Source organism: Channa argus, chromosome 17 (assembly GCF_033026475.1).
Source record: "Channa argus isolate prfri chromosome 17, Channa argus male v1.0, whole genome shotgun sequence".
Lineage (NCBI taxonomy): Eukaryota > Metazoa > Chordata > Actinopteri > Anabantiformes > Channidae > Channa > Channa argus.
Genome location: NC_090213.1, coordinates 22,290,693 through 22,310,393, shown reverse-complemented (window position 1 = coordinate 22,310,393; position 19,701 = coordinate 22,290,693). Strand labels below are relative to the sequence as shown.

At 38.2% G+C, this 19,701-nt stretch overlaps 1 protein-coding gene across 5 annotated transcripts in view; it reads right to left on the bottom strand.

Annotated features, from left to right (window-relative positions):
* rev3l (REV3 like, DNA directed polymerase zeta catalytic subunit) overlaps positions 1-19,701 on the bottom strand; it is a 79,919-nt gene that overhangs the window by 27,831 nt on the left and 32,387 nt on the right. For 4 of the 5 annotated variants that reach the window (XM_067481299.1, XM_067481294.1, XM_067481295.1 and 1 more), the window contains 8 exons: positions 15,345-15,505; positions 11,886-12,003; positions 11,548-11,642; positions 10,548-10,652; positions 8,931-9,015; positions 2,528-2,670; positions 982-1,107; positions 391-628 (listed from right to left, as the gene is read on the bottom strand). In XM_067481299.1, coding sequence (XP_067337400.1) covers positions 391-628; positions 982-1,107; positions 2,528-2,670; positions 8,931-9,015; positions 10,548-10,652; positions 11,548-11,642; positions 11,886-12,003; positions 15,345-15,505 — 1,071 coding nt within the window. The remainder of the gene's footprint in view (positions 1-390; positions 629-981; positions 1,108-2,527; positions 2,671-8,930; positions 9,016-10,547; positions 10,653-11,547; positions 11,643-11,885; positions 12,004-15,344; positions 15,506-19,701) is intronic. The other variant, XM_067481296.1, reaches the window with a different exon arrangement.

Sequence of the window (19,701 nt, the reverse complement as noted above, 5' to 3'; positions counted from 1 at the left end):
GGAGGGTTTCAAAGGGAGAAAAGGTGTGTATAGCTTGTAATTTACAATATAGTTTCTGGTCTTTGGCAGACACTGTAAAGACAAAATGCAGACTCACAATATTTACTGCAATAAAATATTTTGTTAGCTTAGCTTTTGTTTGGATTAGAGACGTTTGCACTTTAGAGTTCATGGTGAGAATCGTGGAGGGTCTGACGTTTTATGGGCATCCTCTTTAATATTATAGAGAATGCAGCCATATTGTATAATTACATCTTTTTAGACCTGTCAATACACAAAACAAATCCAGGGGTTCTGATTCATCTGTCCATTGTGAGCAAAGTAGAATTTTTGTTTTAACTGTAGAACTTTTAACTGTTTTTCACTCACATACAACCAAGACAAACTTGCCTTGGTAAAGATGAGCTTTCACGAGCCACACTGTCCCATCGCTGTGACATTATCACACTAAGCTCGGCCTCTTCCTTGTCCAGCTCTGGCCCTGCCTCCTCCTCATCACTATTGTAGTGGTAGTTTTGCATACCAGGAAGTGTCTGGGATCGAGAATCCTGCCTAATGGGTTTCCTGCAAAAACCGTCATCCTCTAGGCCTGCCAGCAAATCAATGATGGCATGGTCTTGGCTGGTGTCTACATGGATAACAAAGAAACAAAGGACTTAGGACATTACACCAATTAGCAAGTAACATGCCAAATATATGGCAAGTAAGTAAATATGACCAAATTATTTAAGCCCAAGCTTTTGTTGCTTGATTTTTACTCTCTTTACTCCCATTAGATATTTGGCATAGTTTGTCCAGGTATGCCATTTATTGATAACTTGACCTAAAAAGAAAACTGTTTATTTGAAAAGAGTATGTACTCAAATTACAGCAACAAAGAAGATTGTTTGTCATTAACAGACACTTTCACCTGCTGTGAATATTTTTTAAGGAGAACAGAGGAGATAATCTGAACAAACTTTCTTCAAGAAACTAACCTACCTAACAGAGGTGAGTGGTTGGACGTCTGGGAGAGTGGGAGGAAAGTCTGGCTGTACTCCAAGAGATTCAAGATGGCCTCCTCATCCACCACAGCTTCCTCTGATATTTTAACACTCTTCAGAGAGTCTGGAGAAATAAAACAGGAAAAAATCCCAGTTAGCATGTCTGAACATTTTGCTATATCGTGACTGAGGTAAATGAAAAGGAGAGGTTCCTGGCCGTTTCTATACTATAGTTTCTATACAGCATTTCCAGGCAACAAGTTTACATACAATTAAAAAACTACTGGATAATGGAAATCCATATATAACTGCAGCTGAGTAATCTGATTTCTGACTTTTTTGCAGTGTGTTTTTGAGACCAATCTGATTGGCTGTACAGCTTGATTAAGTAGTGCACGAGAAGAGACTATGATGTTAACAACACCAGTAATATATATAAGTTCTTATCAAACACATACTCATTTAGAAGTAGATCTAAACCATCTGCGCTGAGCTACAGTGGTGTAAAAATTGTAAGCTAATGCTGCTTTGCTCACGGTTTGTACATACTAGGTCCCAGACCTTTTGCAGCTGGGTGAGTGCCTTTGATGAATTCTCCAGAATTCTTCAGTCTTTTATGTTGCGGCTTGCCCTTTCTGAAGCCTTTTGTCATGCATGTGTACTCTTGTAAATACCTGATTAGAAACCAGATTACACATATACATGGCATAGAAATCAACAGGATATATTTTCCTGGGGAAATTAGGTTTTCTAATCCCCTATCCAAATTTTGGGAAACAGGTTTGTCTTTTACAAGACAGTTCAGAAATCAAATTTCCTGTGAAAGCCAACTGTAACCCGGTAAGTGCATTTAAATGCAAACAGTCAGTGTAGCAGGGTAGTATGAAGGGGCAGACAACAAATGCACTTCTGCAGGTCCACCAATTAATCAAAACTGAAAATTGAATAATTGTGATACCTGTTACAAGCATAAGAGTGATTCCATTATAACTAAATTAAACGTGAATTGGGGTATCAATATCATAGCTGTAGCTGTTGCTATGCCATAGGCAACAACAGAAGTAACACCACCTCCTCAAAGACTGAACTACCTAGTGGGGGTATAGTGACTGGTTACATTTCAATAAACTGGTCAGCCTGTACTGCTTGCACAAGTTTCCAATCCAGTAAATTGTTAGGCCCTTTAAAAGGTGCAAGACATATTTTGTATTAATCCCACAGCAAACCTTTTACTGCTCTATCACCATCACTCTAGAACATAACGTCAGTCTGTGAAACTAAGCAGGACACAGCCTGATAATAAACTGAAAAACATATATAGTCTTGTTTATAAATTAGTTGCTACAACAGGGAAATCCATGTAAAGACATATCCACCATATGTTTACTAAAAATCTAAAGGATTAGAGTGCACAGAACAAATATACGTTTTTAGCTTTTTTTTAAGCTCTAAATATGGAACTAACTTTCCAATGGTGACATACAGTTTATGTAAGCATTTTACCATAATTGTCTCCTTGCAACATAGCAGTGTGTTTGGCTTACCTGGCTGTGAGTCCCTGTGTGGATTCACAACATTGGCAAGGGAACACTTCAATCCCTTTTGAGTAAGGGGGTCAGGATTGAGAGTAAGGTCACTGGGAAAATCCTCTTTGTCCTCCCCATTCCTTAAAGATAAAACTTGTGTCCTGAGGAGAAAAATTAAAAAATTATTTCTGACTACCAACAATGACGATTCATTGTAATGTGCAACCGTATACAGTGTTGTTCAAATCAAATGCATTCCCACTCAGAGGTGGTGCCTATATAGAAATTGCAGGAGGCAGGACATGACACAAAAGTATACTGTGGAAATCCGTGTTTTTTTACACCAGATCAACGCACCTCAAAAGAAATGAATGTTACAACCCGCTTATAATCCTGATGGAGATAATAGAGGTAAATTCTCTGGACAAAAACATGCTCTATTCAAGGCAGTCGTCCACGGACTTACAGGGTCATGGTTCGATCCCCAGTCCCGGCTATATGTTAAAGTGTCTCTGGGCAAGACACTGAACCCTTAACAGCCCATTCCCATCCCCAGCTGTGCAGTGCCGGTCCAAGCCCAGTAGAAATTGTGGAGGGTTGCATCAGGAAGGGCATCTGGCATAGAAACTGTGCCAAATCAACATGCGGACAATGATCTGCTGTGGCGACCCTGAACTCATGGGATAAGCCGAAAGAAAAAAAAAAAATATGTAAATGGTCTGGTCTGATCTGCTCTTTTAAAGCACTTTTCTAACAATTGGTACTCAAAGCGCTTTACAATGTTTCTAATTCACCCATTCGCACACCAATGGGGGAGCTGCTATGCAGCTCTCCTACACTTTGCAGGAGCAACTAAGTTGCTGTTCAGTTTCTTGCTTAAGGACACTTCGACATGACTTAAAGAGTCGGGGATCGAACCAACAACTGTGGGATTAATGGATAACCGCTCTACCTCCTGTGTCACAGTCCCCCCTGTGACATGTAAGCTGAAACCGACATTACAGAGATTTAGCACCTTTAGGCTGGTAGGGTAATGTCCATTTAGTGTCGAGGCTACTGTCTATGACATTGGGATTCCCACATACAGCTCAGCCTGTCTAAGAACAGCTATAAATACACTTGCAAACCTTTAAAGGATATTCTCTTAAATTCTTTTTTGAAGGGAAACTCTTTGGTCACTGTTATTTTTAAGTTTGCTCATAATAAAAAATCTGAGTCCCTTTGTTTCATTTAAAGTGCCATAACTGAGGGTAGATGCACATTAGAGTGTAGTTTCCAAACAATTAGGGCGACTGTGGCGCAGGAAGGTAGAGCGGTTGTCCACCAATCTCACAGTTGTTGGTTCAATCCCCGGCTCCTCCGGTCACATGTCGAAGTGTCCTTGAGCAAGACACTGAACCCCAACATAGTTGCTCCCGGTTAGTGTTGGCCAGCTGCCCCATCGGTGTATGAATGTGTGTGTGATTGTGAGTGTGAATGGGTAAATAAGAAGCAGTGTAAAGTGCTTTGAGTGCCAATAGGAAGAAAAGCGCTATTTAAGTGCAGACCATTTACCATTAGGCAGTATTATAGCAAATTATTATTAAATATAAAACTAAGCCTGTTGTGACTTAATGGCTTAATGTGCTGATAAAACTACAGTATATATAACATTTATAACTTACAGTTAAACTTATATTCAGATTTTCACCCTTACATGGTCATCTGACATCTAACATTATCTTCTAATATAAAGCTGGTCTTTATATCCATCATTAATTCATCAGGGTGTTTATACTGCAGATACTGTTGGCTGGTCTCTCCACATGCACATCTTTGAATCACATGTATATTTTTACTATTACGCCATTCCAGGAAAACATTCATTTGTTCACCTTCCAATGATTTTCACAGGAATAATATCTGCAGTCTGTCTATTGTAAGCACTGACTTGGGAAAGAAAGCTTTTGTTTTCTGCTCCTATAACTAGGAATAGCTTCCAGAAGGAAATTTGGACAGGTCTGTCTTGTAAAAAATATCATTTATCTCCAGAGATTTCTGTACAATTAAAAAGGTAAAAACTAAAATCTGCATTATGAGGACTAAATGTTGCATTTCTTACATATTTCATACTTCACTGTAGGTTCTTTCGAAGCCTCAAAGATTTTAGGAATAAACTGTATACCATTTATTACACAACTGACTTTTATTCATTGATAGAAAATATAGCACATATTATAGGCCTAAAAGACAACCAAATTAGATCGTAGAAGTGTACTCTAAAATACAGCATTGTTTTCTAAAGCATCATGTCTGCAGACAAATAATTTTATTAATTATCCCAATAATCTGACCATGAACACCCAAACTACACATGAGTGGTGTTGTCAGCTTGGCTGTTATCTAACATTACAGCAGATGACCTTCTGTTACCTGCTCTCATAATGTCATGTTTTATTAGCATCCCTTCGTTGGGAGTTTTAATCAAGAGTGCATTTTAAATTGTGCATATGTATACAGAGTATGTGTGTATATAGGGAGGCTGCAAGTGTGGAGAGTGTCTGTTGTCTGCAAATGTGTATGTGAGCACACACAAGCGTGTCCAGATAAGTGGTGTGAGTGTGGGCTGGAGTGGGAATATGAATGGAAAATGGGCAGGCAGCCAACTGGGCTTTGTACCCCTCCAGATTGCTCTCATCTACAAGCTGCCTATCACACTCCCTTACCCAGACTGCACTATTGCATCGCCTAGCAACTCCCCAATAGTGACACTGAAAATATTGAAATGTAGACCAGGCAAAGAGCTGCCACAAGTGGAACTAATTTCACAGAAATTGTTATAAAAATAAAAAGGGTTCCTTTTTAGTGCTGCTCACGAATTAATCATGTATGGAGGAAGGATCTGAGTGATCGGCAACAACTTTTGCTGGATAAATTCAACCTAACAAACACATTCTGGAAACACAGAGGGGTAGATAATTAAAGCTTACTTGCACTGCCTATAAGCCCAGCAGCAGTTATGGAGAATAAATATGAATAAACCCTTTGTGGAATTAGTCCACAATAGGGACAAACCACTAAGAGACTACAAACAAAAAACAAAACTTACTGTCAAGCTGAAAAATCCATAAAAGTCAAGACCACATCCACAAAACTATGCTCATGTTAATGATAAATGTATTACATGCTGCTTGCTCGAAATGATAAATGCTAACCTAGTCACAAAGCTGATAAATGATGAAACCTTAAATGTAAAGATTTTCTGCATTTTGCTGTTGATATTTTACTGCAGTCTCTTTGTCACTCACAGACTTTTCTGCCAGGCCATTTGAGGAACAGGCTCCAGAGAGTCAGTGTGCATGTGCCTCTGTCTGTCTGTCTCTTAATTAGTCTGGTAGCTAACGACATTAGAGGCAACAAGGGACGGAGCCTGTCAGACATCAAGAGATTACTGCAGCGATTAACACATTTCGCTAACAAGCCACACCCCCAAATGGCTTCACTAAGAAAAAAAAGAGTTGGAAACAGAACAAATCATAACCCTCTACAGCGTACTGTTTCCACGTTATAACACAAAATGTTTTTAATCCATTCCTATTTGCTTAACGTAACGTAATATTTGGAATTTTTTCTCAGAGGAAGAGTTCGATAACAATTGTAAGGTACAAAGACATATTTGATCATGACTATTTACAGTAGGGGTCCAAAGGTTTAAGACCACCTAGAGAAATATTTTAATGTAAATAAAATAATAAACAATTCAAAAGATTTGAGGTCTCAAAATTAAAACTCAATGTGAAAAACCTACTAGTTAATACTTACTACAATTAGTCATAAATTCAATTTAACCACATTTATGCTAATTTCCCCTCACTAACATGAGATTTAAAATCAATCCACTCTTTATGTTATTACAATAAATGACAATAGTGCAAAACCTACTAAATAAGTTAAATTCATTGAAAGTTTATTTTTAAATGTATTAACAAAATGTACATATTTTTAAGCAAATTCTTGATAAGATTCAAAGAAGTCTGAGTTTTGCTAAAAGAAATAGTTAATAGGGTCGGTGACACAAATTTTTCAAATTAATCAAATTGATATCCGACTTCAGTTTGTTATCTGAGAAAGACATCCTAACCAATTTCATTCCTCACACGTTCCCGTGTCTTTATTTATAAAGCACTTATCAAACAGAGGACAAAGTGTAAAAGTACAAAGCTGTACATTAAAAATGAAAATAAAAATAAATAAATAAAATCAGGTTAAATATAAGATCAAATAAAAGCACAAGGTAAAATACATCAAGTGACATAGATAGAATATACTATTTATACTAAAACAAGAATCTCACATCTCAGGAAAGGCAAATGGTAAATGGTAAATGGTAAATGCTCTTATATGCTTCTCTACCTATTGGCACTCAAAGCGCTTTACACTGCTTCTTATTTACCCATTCACACTCACAATCACACACACACACTCATACACCGATGGGGGAGCTGCTATGCAGCTGGCCAACACAATCTCATATGCTTTCATATGAGATATTGTATCAAGTACGTTAAATAGTTTAATGGGAGAGAAATAATTCAGGGATCTCCGATAAGGACAGAACACATCCAGAAATGAAGGATTTTGAGTGATACCACCCCTAATTTTCTCAACTTTGGAAACAAATTGTGATAAAAACTTATTGCAATCAGCAACACAACTGGCATTGGCATGAGGGGGTAGAGGGTTAACCAGTCTATCAACAGTATGAAATAGAAATCTGGGATTTTTACGATTGGCATAGATGAGTTGAGAGAAGTAAGAGGCTCTGGCATCCTTCACCATCATATTGAAAAGTAATAAGTTTTCTTTCATTATAATAAAATGTACTGTAAGACCAGATTTCTTCCATTTACACTCACCTCTTCTACATACTGGTTTACAATTTCGTATGTTCTCAATAATCCATGTTTTTTCCTGGCCAAAGGATCAGGTCTGTTTTCTAAAGGAGCTATACGGTCTAAGATTGATACGCAAAGTGAGTGAAAAGAATCAACCATTTCATTAGTGCAGGCGGAGTCTAGGAATGCCAGGTGTGTAGAATTAAAAAGAGCACAAAACTTAATGGCACAATGCTCATTGAACACACGTGAATACTTGGGACGTGGAGAGTCCCTAACAATCTCTAATTCACAGCTAAAAACAATAGGCTTATGCTCAGATACAGATAAATCGAAAATTTTCAGTTATGAAATCCCAAGACCCAGACAAGTTCAAGAGTGTGACCAGCAGAATGAGTTTCATTGTACTACACAACATGTTGGACATTCAATGAGATGCAATTTAAAAAGACACTATAGAACAGCTAAAAAACTGTATCAATACAGCCTTTAAACCACTGATGCACAAAGCAACCATCTTAGATTTTGAAATCAAAATATGTTATAGGGAACTAGGATATGCCAATTTCCCAGTTGAAATGGAATGCCCCATTAAAGAAATGAACTGCTTAATGAGGTGACCAACCCAATAAATGTCAAAAACCAAATAAGGTAAAACAAATTACAAATTCAAAATTTCCAACACCCAGTGAGGCCTTGATAAAGGAAAACTAACAAAAAGAAAGCAGCAGACTGTGTGAAAGTAATATCAGAGATTGACTGAGCAGGCTGTAAAAGCAACACCAGCAAAGTGGGCGTGTGTGTGTTCCTTCTCTCAAGACAAGCACTGCTACACACCTAAAGCCCACACACTGCTCCCACACCACACTGCCTTTCCCCTTTTCTCTGTTCCTCTATGCTATCAGGGGGTAGTGAATAGAAGCCATCTGGATCCAATACAGAGACATACTTGGCTGGAGAGCTGACTGTACTTTTATTTATAACAGGAAATAGTTTTTGCTTGTACTTTGTGGGAGAAGTTGGGATGATTGTGTAAGCTCATGAACATCATTCCACCCTCTCCATCTCCTTACTCTGCACTACAAGCTTCAGTCCCTACCCCCACTTTATACATCTGTTCTGACTTCACTTTCTCCATTCGCCCTTCCCAAGTCTTCCAACCTCTGCTTTCACTCCTTCCCTCTCAAGCCTGAGAGGAAAGAGGAGGTAGACAAAAACACTGACGTGAAGCTGAAAGGGGCAGGGGAACTGAGAACATGCAACAGTGTTGTTACAGTTCAACACAAAGAACCAAACATCGGAGAAATTTGAGTTTAATGGGGTCTAAGAATGTGGTAAACCTAGCAAACTACAATGACTGGAAGCATCTTTTACTTATTTTCAAATGTCTTTAATAAATTAAATATTTTCAGGCTACTCTGGATTTCCTAAGGGAAAATGGAAACTGACTTTTTTGGATAGAATTTGGATAGAATTTTTAATGGGCATACCTCTCCTGCCCCAACTGTCACCACGACAAAGGATCAGAGAAAGGACGGGGAACTTACACATCAAACTTGTTCTCCTTCAGAATCTCCTTTAATCTCTTCAGGAAGCTTTTCTCGCTCTCTGTTGAACTGACATGCCCACGATCTGGAACAAATCAGAAAAACAACTTCAAACACTGCATTCATTATTCCTGGAAACACTTTGTTCTTAAGATTTCAGAAATTTTCCAGACCTCAGATTCTTGGCAACAATTAAAACATTTTGGGTTGTAACTGCTGTTAAGTATGATGGTAGCTGTCATATTTCTGGACAAATAATAATCTCCTGTTATATTATTTACTTCCTCTGCACTTTTGAGAACTCCTTAATGTGTACATGGAAGCAGGCCTGCCTGCACATGTAAGAAACTACTGTTCATTACAAAACAGCACTTTAACATGTGATATTTATCATCGTTGTTTACATGACACCTCCATGTGTGGGACGGGTGAGAATCTGGAAAGATCAAAGCCCCTGTTTGGGTAGAAAGGGCAAAGTTGTATCACCATTATAATCGCTGACTTTTCTCTAAGACGTTTCTTCAAACAAATTTTCTTACTTTTAAATGCACAAAATGTTGTAATCACATAGGGTTCCACTCATCAGTCTGACCTATCAGGAAGAGCCATGGTTTGGGGGATTTCATAATTACGATTCAGAACCAATGCATCTTAAATTCCAATTTAAGTTTATTATTTTGCCCAAAGGTAAAAACAGCTCTGAATATATGATGTAATTATCTTAAATCTCTGTTCATGTGCCTGAAGAACAAATGGCTGGTTCCTAAACATCTGTTTCCACAGCAACACCAGCATGAATATCATGGAAAGCAGGATGGCTGGCACCACTTAATTAAAACCTCTCTTTAGCTTGACATTCGAATTTAAGTTTTATTAGGTATGTGAGTGTTGCTTATTTCAAACACCCACTTTCTTAAATAGTTTAGCCAGGGCTTCTAACTAACATCCCTTCCCCCCTGGCATGCATAAACAACTTAAAACATAAAAATTAGTTCTACATTTGATTGTGGTTTTATAAAATCAGAAACATATCGACACAACTCTCTGTAATGCTGAAATACTATTCTATGGCCCTGATGGATACCTATGACCTACTTTAGTTAGATAAATAAATCTGTTATTATTTTGTTTAAGGATTTTGATCTTTTTCCTAATCTGACAGTTTTTTGACAGTTCTGATAAACTATTTCTGATGTGATATTGGGTTTTTTTTAAGTTTAAGTTCTTTGGTCCAGTTCCTACATTTGTAACAAATTTAAGACACCATCTGAGAGGATCCAAAATGAATGTTCCAAATTCTAATGTACCAGCACATATGTAGTACCTTTACACTCTAATAAAAACGCCAATTTAGTTACACTTAAGTAACCTGGTTACTGTAAACCCACATGTACAAGAAAAGATTAAAAAGAAAATCAGGGTTCATCAATCCCTTATCTCAATTATCGAAACCATATTTCTAGTTTACATAACAGCTACAGTAAGAAACTGCATACTTGAGCACTTCATATGTGCATGCAGGAAGCACATTTGTTCTGCTTCTGTAGTCAGAATAACTTTCTAATTAGCACATATGAAATGTTAACACAAACAGAGTTTCCATAATGATCTGCTCACCTTGCGATTCAGGGGTTTCTATCTGGGAGGCCTGGTCATTCTCTCTCCTCCTCTGTTTCTCATCTTCCCATATGGCCTGCAGACCAGGGTTCCTGCCAATCTGATCTGTGCAAAAAAGGAGTTAAAACAGTGTATCACCTAACAATACCATCACATTTCATTACTCTCTCTTTACAGAGGTTTTTTGTGTCCAAGCTGTGTTGACCAATGCCACAACGCAACTCATTAAATTCAACTCCTACTTTTGTTTTTCTATTTTCCATAGTAAATGTTTAATATACTGTTACAGAGCAGATAAAAGTGTAAGTCAGAAGAAGGCCTGGAGTGACCTGTCTTTTCCTTTAATTTCATCTAAGGCAGATGCTGAATGTCCTAATGACGTTAAGTGTTTAACATTTATATCCAAACAAGTTTGCATCAGCAGTAGACAACACCCGTGTAAGATCCAACACGGTTGCTACAGTTACGTATTCAAATTGGACATTGTTTAAAGTACTGTTCAGTTTGACAATTCCTATAGACAGAAATATTTTTAAAACCCCAAACCACAAAAAGATGTTTTGTTTGGCATTCCAATAAGATCAGAGAAAAAAATAAACCAGTATATTTTATTAAAACCTACAGCTAGTTGAGGTCCGAAGTTGTGGTTGGTGACTCCACCACGTCTGATGTTTGTTTTCAGTTGATGAGATTTCTTATTTCCTCCCATACAACTAATCCAGATGTAAATACAAACTACATCAACAGACCTCCCATTTCTTGTCTACCTCTTTCTACTCTCAGAACATTAGGTCAGATCCACATTGCAAATGGGTTTGATAATTTGAGACAGCTACAGGGAGGAACTCTGAACAGCAGTATCATGTCAATCATCTCACCAAATAGTGATGCACTTTTCACTCTTATTTCTTTCCAATCTTTTCTTCCCCTATCTGTCACAATGGGCTACAGACTAATGGAGTGGTGCAGCAGATAAGTATTTTTTCCTCAGAGAGCTTACTTTCAATTTCAAGGCGGTTGAGGATGTCTACAGCCACAGCATCTACCTCCAGCTCACAGGTGCTCAGCTTCTCCACATCATCCAGGACTAAGGAGCTGCAGGCAGTGAAGGTATGTAGAAAATATGTAAATGATTTAAATTAAATTCACTTTGATTATCTAACCATTATTTATTAAATATTTTTCTATTTATTTATAGTGCTGTATTTTTTCAATAAAAAGTACTTAATTTTTTTTACAACAATGGATAGTGATATATGGAGGCCTTTCTTGCTACAGAACCACTGGGATAGGCTATTTCATAGATGATGCATCACAGCCTGTGCATGTGGGACTCACCAGGGTATGGCATTTTCCTCCCAGTGGGCAAATGTGCCCCCCAGGGTACTGTCATGGAACTTGGAGGTGCAGGGGCTGATTCTGGGATGATGGATCGGGGTCTGCCTGTCTGTGATTTCTGGAAGAGACATAAATAAAGAGCAATGTGAATGATGGCAGAGAGTATATTTTTGAGAATCTGTTGGCAGATTCCACATAAACTGTAAACAAGCCAAAAAGTTAGCAGAATCATGTAAACCACTTAAACTGAAGATGATACTTTGAGTGTATCCCAGGTGATGGATCCTAATTGTTAAGAAAAATGCACACAAGCAACTACAGCAAGTGTGGCAAGTACGGTAAACCAAGAATTTTTACGACAGATAGATCATCCTCTTATAAAAAACCAATATTATCGTTCACAAAATGTCACTTTGAGTCATTTCAAGGATAAATGCAACTTGTTTTGGTGACCCCTTTCAACCTACCATTTTGGAGGTGAGTGTTCATGCTGTGTAATGAGGCTTTAAAACTCATTAAGAGTTCTATTTATCTTTAAATGGTCCTTTGGCTCAGCATCATTTATCAGACCTCCACTTGATTTTAGATTAAAAATTTGCTTTCAAGTTTTTGCTTGGGGGGAGAACAAAATGTAAACAGGTGTACCTATTATTGGGTTATAGTGGTTTCTTTGTGGCATGTGACATTGGAGCAATCTTTCCATTGATTGCATCAGTGTGGTGGGAGATCAAACATGGGAACTCTTCTTTTGTCAGAGGAGAGTAAAGCTTGAGGATTTAAAAAAAAAAAAAGGAAATTTATTAAAGTAAAATCTGGAATTTCCTGTCCTGAATCATCAATTCCCTCACATGTGTAGACAGCCCTGCTGGGCTGAATGCTCTCTGGGAGTCTGGAAAGAGAGCTTTGAGATTAGGACTAAGTTGTGATCAAACTGAGTTAGTTATCTGGGGTTTAGTCTCAATCAAGAGGAAGTGGAGTTTTTGTTTGGGAGGTTCAAGTTCACCCAAGATCTGAGGAGAAAATCCGCAGTCTGACACTCCCAGTTTGGGACCGACCGTTGAGTTCACGGCACTTCTGAACTCCACGCTCAGCACACACTTCGAACACATTACCACACAGATATCAAATGACTGGCTAATTGTTGGTCATTCTGAGGAATGAACAGAGTTGGAGGGTAGAGCAGAAGAGCAAAGAACACACACATTCAGAGGTTATTGACTCTAAACAGTGAAAGAGACATTTAAAAGAAGAAAACCCACATTAGCAATGGCTCTACTTAGTTCAAATTGGTCCTTGTGTTAAAGGTCTGTAGGCTTCATGTATGAATGATCAACCTGCTCACTTTTCCATAGAGGTTGATGGCAATATCAACCTCTTCTGACCTAGTAACATTAAATTATACCATGGCACAGATCTAAACTAGATGCAGTCACAGTTAGAAGCCAGGTAAAGTTAAATAATCAAAACTTCAGTAACACATATTGTTGATGAAGAAAGATACAGAGATAAAGGGCACAAGGAACATGAAAACCTCAAGATCTACATTTATAGCAGCAGACCCTGCAAAGATCAGAAGAGGATGACCCACTACCATCACTACAAAAAAAAGTGAAACTTATTTATTACGACTGGTATGTCAGCAAGATTAGGTGACAAATTAAAATGCTAAATTTACACTGCATGATTTGATTAATTTATTTTACTGACAATGCAAAGACTAACTCAGTGTGACATTGAAAACATATGGGCTTTGCAGTGAATGTGGCTTGAAGTAAATGGTAAGTGGCCAATTATATAGGGCTTTTATCCAAAGTGCTTTACAATGTTGCTTCTCAATCACCGGTTCATTCACACACACTCACATGCCAGGTGCTCACCTGACACACCAGGAGCAACTTGGGGTTCAGTGTTTTGCTCAAGGACACTTCGACCGATAGCTGGGACCAGGGATCGACTGCCTTACCAACTGAGCTACAGCCGCCATGGTTGATTTAAATTTTCAATCACTGTCTTCCCATTTACAGTGTGTGTAATAAGAGGGTTTGTCAGTCAAAAATAAATGTGTTAAGGAAGTTTAGTGTTGAAATATTTACTCTCTTCAAAGCACACTAGTCTATGTTCAACTTTTATCCACTAATATGACTAAAACTGTTTTGCTTCCCTAGTGGCTCAATGAGTAGAGCATTGGGTCGGGATATAGAAGGCAGCGGGATCAACTCCCACCCCACCAGGTGTGGCTCTGCCCAGACACCAAGGGCTACCATGGTGCTGGTCCTGAGCCCGGATAAAAATGGTTGATTAATGTCTAATTTCTGGACTCAAAATCATGGTTTCTTCTCTTAAAATTAATAAAAAATTAGCACATGCTGTTTGTGCTATCCTGAGCTAATGACTAAATTTTATTTGAATTTGAATTTTGTTCAGTGAAATGTAAATTTTGCTGTGTTACATATGGCTTCAGCTTTATGGATCAGGGAATTTAAAGGCAGCTCCGGCAAACAAGAATGTGGAGATTCTTGACTACCACAACACCAAATATCTCCTTGTTCTTGTTTTATCCTTACACCTTATGATTTGTTTTTGCGATCTCCTGTTTTTGTGAACCCTTCAGGGGTCACCATAGCGGAAGATGTTCTGCACGTGGATTTAACATGTGTTTTTATGTTGGATGCCCTTTATCCAGGCTTCTGAATCCCAACCCAATGCTCTACCAGTGAGCCACCAGGTCCCCCCTAAATGATTTACAGGATGTTTTTAGCTTGTATTTAGGTTGCTCTTTCTGACTAACAGTGAAAAGAACTAAATGGCTAATATAGTAAGCAATGCATAAAATAAAAAGACAATGTCAGTAAAGCATGAGATAAAATCTGAAAACAAACTTGCAAAAACATGACACACCAGAGAGGGTACATAATCATGGAAAAAAAACAAAAAGCTGTAAAAAAAAAAAAAAAAAAGACAGCCATGGGTGCCATGACAGTTAAGGCTGAGATGAAATCAGCACTAATTTGAAGTGACAAAAAATGGCTGACAACCCTGCCCTGCTGAGCCACAGGGGACAAATGCAGTTAGCATGAAGAAGCCTGGCTCTGCCCACTTTTCAGGGGAGACAAAAACAGAAGTTTGCCCTAAAGCTTAGGAGACAGCAGGAGAAGGCCATTTGCTCAACAACACAGCAAAATCCCTGTAGAGACTTGTATCGATTAAGATTAAGAACCACCCCAAAGAGAGGGGAGGCAGGGGTTAGGGCCAACATCAGATGGAATTTATGAATTTGTTAATATGTTTGTTCAATTTGATTTTAGTGTCATTAGAAATACATAATAATGTCCAATGATTAATAATTATTTTAGGTGAAATGTAAAGAATTGGGTAAAAAAAAAGAAAAAAAAAAAGGCAAACTTCTACATTACTGAACATGTTTTTTCATGCCAAGTACTTTCTGGCCTTATCTTTTACCTGTGTTCTGGCTTCTGCGGAACTTGACAGCTCCAAGATTAACCAGATTCATGCCATACAGGTTGTAGTCAATGAAAAGCTGCAGCAGGTAGGGGATGTGCCCCTCGTGTGGCTGGTAACTCTTGTTCATCACTGCTCCACTCTGCAACAGTTCACACACTCTGCAAAAAACAGATAATTCCATTTGGTAATAAATGATACATTCACAGATAACTAACCATTTTCAAAAGAGTAGAAGTACTAATGGTGACATGCACAAACCCAGGTGATTCTAATTAGCACAGGGAAAATATTACGTGTTTCTCAGTATCATTGCATTGTACTGCACATAACTTTTTAATTCAGTGTGTTATAATATCATTGGCTAAGTTGCCCTACTAGGTTTATACCAATGTGTGGTCTTGAAGTCATGAGAAACAGTGCACTGAAAATGTGCATAAAACAATATGTTGACATGTTGAATCCTTTAGAAATGTCTTTATTACTACGAACATGTTCTAGAGCTTGACAAAAATAACCTGATTTAATAACACAACTTATACTTCATCCTTTATTGTATCAAATTATCCCATCTTACATATTTATGTGTCAAAAGTATAAGAACCAGTGTCTTGACTATCTGGTGTGACCAAATATTACTGGTAGGACGCACAGCTGTTTTGATTATGATTATGAATATCAAATTGACTCAAAGTGCCATACAATCCACTCCAAAAGTTTTTACTATAAACTGAGGAGCTTAGGAGTTAAAATCAAAAGAGGGACAGAATTTAGAATTTCAATTTCAAGGTATTTACAACTCGGTATGTAAGTTTCACATCACTATATAGCACTTTTCTACCTATTGGCACTCAAAGCACTTTACACTGCCTCCTATTCACCCATTCACACTCATAATCACACACACACACACTGATGGGGAAGCTGCTATGCAGCTGTCCAACACTCACCAGCAGCAATTAAGTTGGGGTTCAGTGTCTTGTTCAAGGACAATTCAACATGTGACTGGAAGACGTGGGGATTGAACCAATAACATGTTATGTGAGATTGGTGGACAACTGCTCTACCTTCCTGCGCCACAGTTTTAAAGGAAATCAAACCTAATACTTGGGTGCAAATGACTTGCCTTTAAGAACTGCATTAATCTTTTGACTCACTGAAATCAACAAAAAGCTTCTTCCTTTTATATTTATTTGCATGGTTTTACTGAAGCTTATTTGTTTTGTTCTTGTCGTTTGTCTCTTTAGCAGAACACTGAAACTGGGTTGGTGTGGTTGGATCAGTTACATTAAGGTCTGGTGATTGGCTTGGTCAGTCTGAAATCATCAACTTTTTCGTTCTGAAGTCCTTTGACAGTGGCAGTGTGTTTTGGATCATTTTCTTGCTACATATTGAAGCTACTCCCGGTTTGTTTTGATACATTCATCCTCAGTAAATTTGCAGACAAAATGGCTGTGTACACCTCTAAATGAATTCTTCACCATGAGTAAATGATAACCTGTCTGCTTATTTAACACTTTTTGTACTGACGTATTTATATTAAGTTTACTTTATTACACTTTTTTTTTTTTTTTGGTCCTTTCGGCTTATCCCGTGAGCTCATGGTTGCCACAGCGGATCATTGCCCGCATGTTGATTTGGCACAGTTTTTACGTCCGATGCCTTTCCTGACGCAACCCTCCCCAATTTCTGCCGGGCTTGGACCGGCACTGCACAGCTGGGGATGGGAATGGGCTGTTAGGCTTCAGTGTCCTGCCCAGAGACACTTCGACATATAGCCGCGGCAGGGGATCGAACCACTGACCCTGTGGCGCGTGGACGACTGCCTTACCAACTGAGCACTATCACCAAGAAGTCTTATTAGGCTTACAATATTTTACTTTACTTTCTTTAAGACTTATTATTTTTATGTTCATGTCTATTTTTTATGGAATAAGGTGTGTTTTTAAAGCTTATTTAGATTTGCAGCTAGAAAACACAACTGTGTTTAGTATGACTCAATACTGCTCATTGAGAAGTTTGATAACATATGAACAAAAAAAATTACCTGTAACTGAGATAACTGAAAACTCTTGAGTCAAGATGAATCCTTGCTGTATGTGGATCCTTGCTGAAGCTTTAAAAACATTCAAGACATTTTAAAGTGAAGTGTCTGGCTAGAAACTAGAAACTGCTATCTGTATGTGAATCTACGCTGCCAATCCACAACAGGACAAACAGAATAAAGTGTAACTCAATATTTTTTGCCATTTTGAAAACAGTGTCTGCTCTCTTATTTTGTGACACTCCTGTTCCAAATTCTAATTCCAAAAAAAAAAAGAGTTGAGAGGATGTTTAAACAGAAAGAAAAACACAATGCAATGATTAATAGAACACAAACAACATAGATGTTGAAAGTAATTCGCTTATTTTAAATTTGATGGCAGCAATATATCTCACAAAAGTTGGAACAGGTGCAACAAAAGGCTGGAAAAGTAATTACCACAAATCAACAAAAAAGGGAGGAGCATTTGACATAATTAGGTTGACTGGCAGCAAGTTAGTCACATGACTGTGTATAAAAGGAGCAAATGCCACCATATTCTCTGAGCCAAAGCTTATTTAAAATAGCCAAAGGCATCAAAACTGTTTTGTAGTCAGATGAATTTAAAATTATTTTTAGAAATTGTGGATGCCTTGTCCTGCAGACTAAAGAGGAGAAAGTTGAAGAGAAATGCTGAAAAGTACATATGCTCCCATCCAGACAATGCCTCTTTCAGAGAAGGCCTTGCATATTTCAGCAAGATAATGCTTAACCACATACTGCATCTATCACAACAGCATGGCTTCACAGGAGAAGAGTCTGGGTGCTGAACTGGCCTGCCTGCAGTCCAGAGATTTTACCAACAGAAAACATTTGTACTTTGAATACAATTTGTTTGATAAGATTTGCAAATCATTGCATGCTGTTTTTATTTATGTTTGCACATCCTCCAAACTGTTTTTGAATTGGGGTATTACACACTGTTTGTATTTATGTTATCACATTTACTAACCTGATGCTCTATAAAGTGAACATATCCTTCAGTGAGGTGTTTTGCCAAGTTGGCTGTATCTGCTTCTTTGGTTTGCATTGGTTTTAAACATCTTACACAGATTGGTTTAGTGGTGCCCATGGGCTGGCCCTGATTTACAGATACACATAATAAATAACACATTTGCTTGTGACATCTGCTCTTTCAGCTGTGTACATATACAGTAGAAGGGATCCTACACTTGGAGCTATGCCTCTCATTTAACCTGAGAGCTATGTGCAGCATATACGAGGGCGAAAAGACAGCACACCCATGTCTGTTCACAGGAAATGGAAATGGCGCTGTTTACACACAAACTGTGCCACTGTCGCACATTAACGTAACTCAGTCTTTTCTTCAAACAGAGATTCTCATAGTACCAATACTATTTAAAAGACAAAAAGTATGTTTTTTAACAGGGTACTGCGATACCTTTTTAGTTTTGGTAAACCATGCAACAATAATCAGTTCCAGTACTTTTTCTCACTTTAAATTTGGGTCATCTGGTACTAAATGTGCTACAGTGTATGTCATTTAGCATATTTAGATGTAAATACCATTAAAGAAATGCTGAAATTCTGATCTTTTGTCTCATCTTTTATATGAGACTGTATATCAAAGCAATCCTTTCATTTTCAGAACCATCCTCAACCACAGCAGAACGTGCAGATACAGTAGTAAACTCCAGTTGCAGTTCACAGTGTTTAAGTCTTTCAGAGTGTTTAGTGTCATGTTTGCAGAGTATTACGTTGAAGTCAGGAGTGGTTAGCGCTGCCACCTCACAGCTAATAGGTACGGTTTTAAATCCCTGGCTTTCTGTGTGCAGATTGCAAGCTTTCCCCAGTCTTGCATGGGTTTCTTCTGGGTACTCTGGTTACCTTCTACAGTTTAAAGACATGTATGTTAGGTTGACTGGTAAATGAATAGTTGTCTGTTTGTGTATGTCTCTGTGTTGGCCCTGAGATAGACTTGCAACAAGTCCAGGAAGTACGCTGCCTCTTGCCCAAGTATAACTGGGATAGACGCCCGCCTCCCCGCAGCCCTAAACAGGATAAGTGGTTACAGATATTTGATGGATGGATGGAAGGAATCACGTTGAGTTGAATGACTAATCAGAGGACCGATTGAGGAGCCAATCCTGCCAGTCAAACTCTCCTCTTCTTTCTTTCACCATTTTTTCTCTTCCTTTTAACTTATTATACCTCGTCCCCTTATTCTCTCTTTTTTTAGTCTCCTTTTTCCCTTTCCCTCTCCAGTCTCACAGTTGTCTTCTACTTGAGGCTTCTTCTGTCACTACCTCTTTC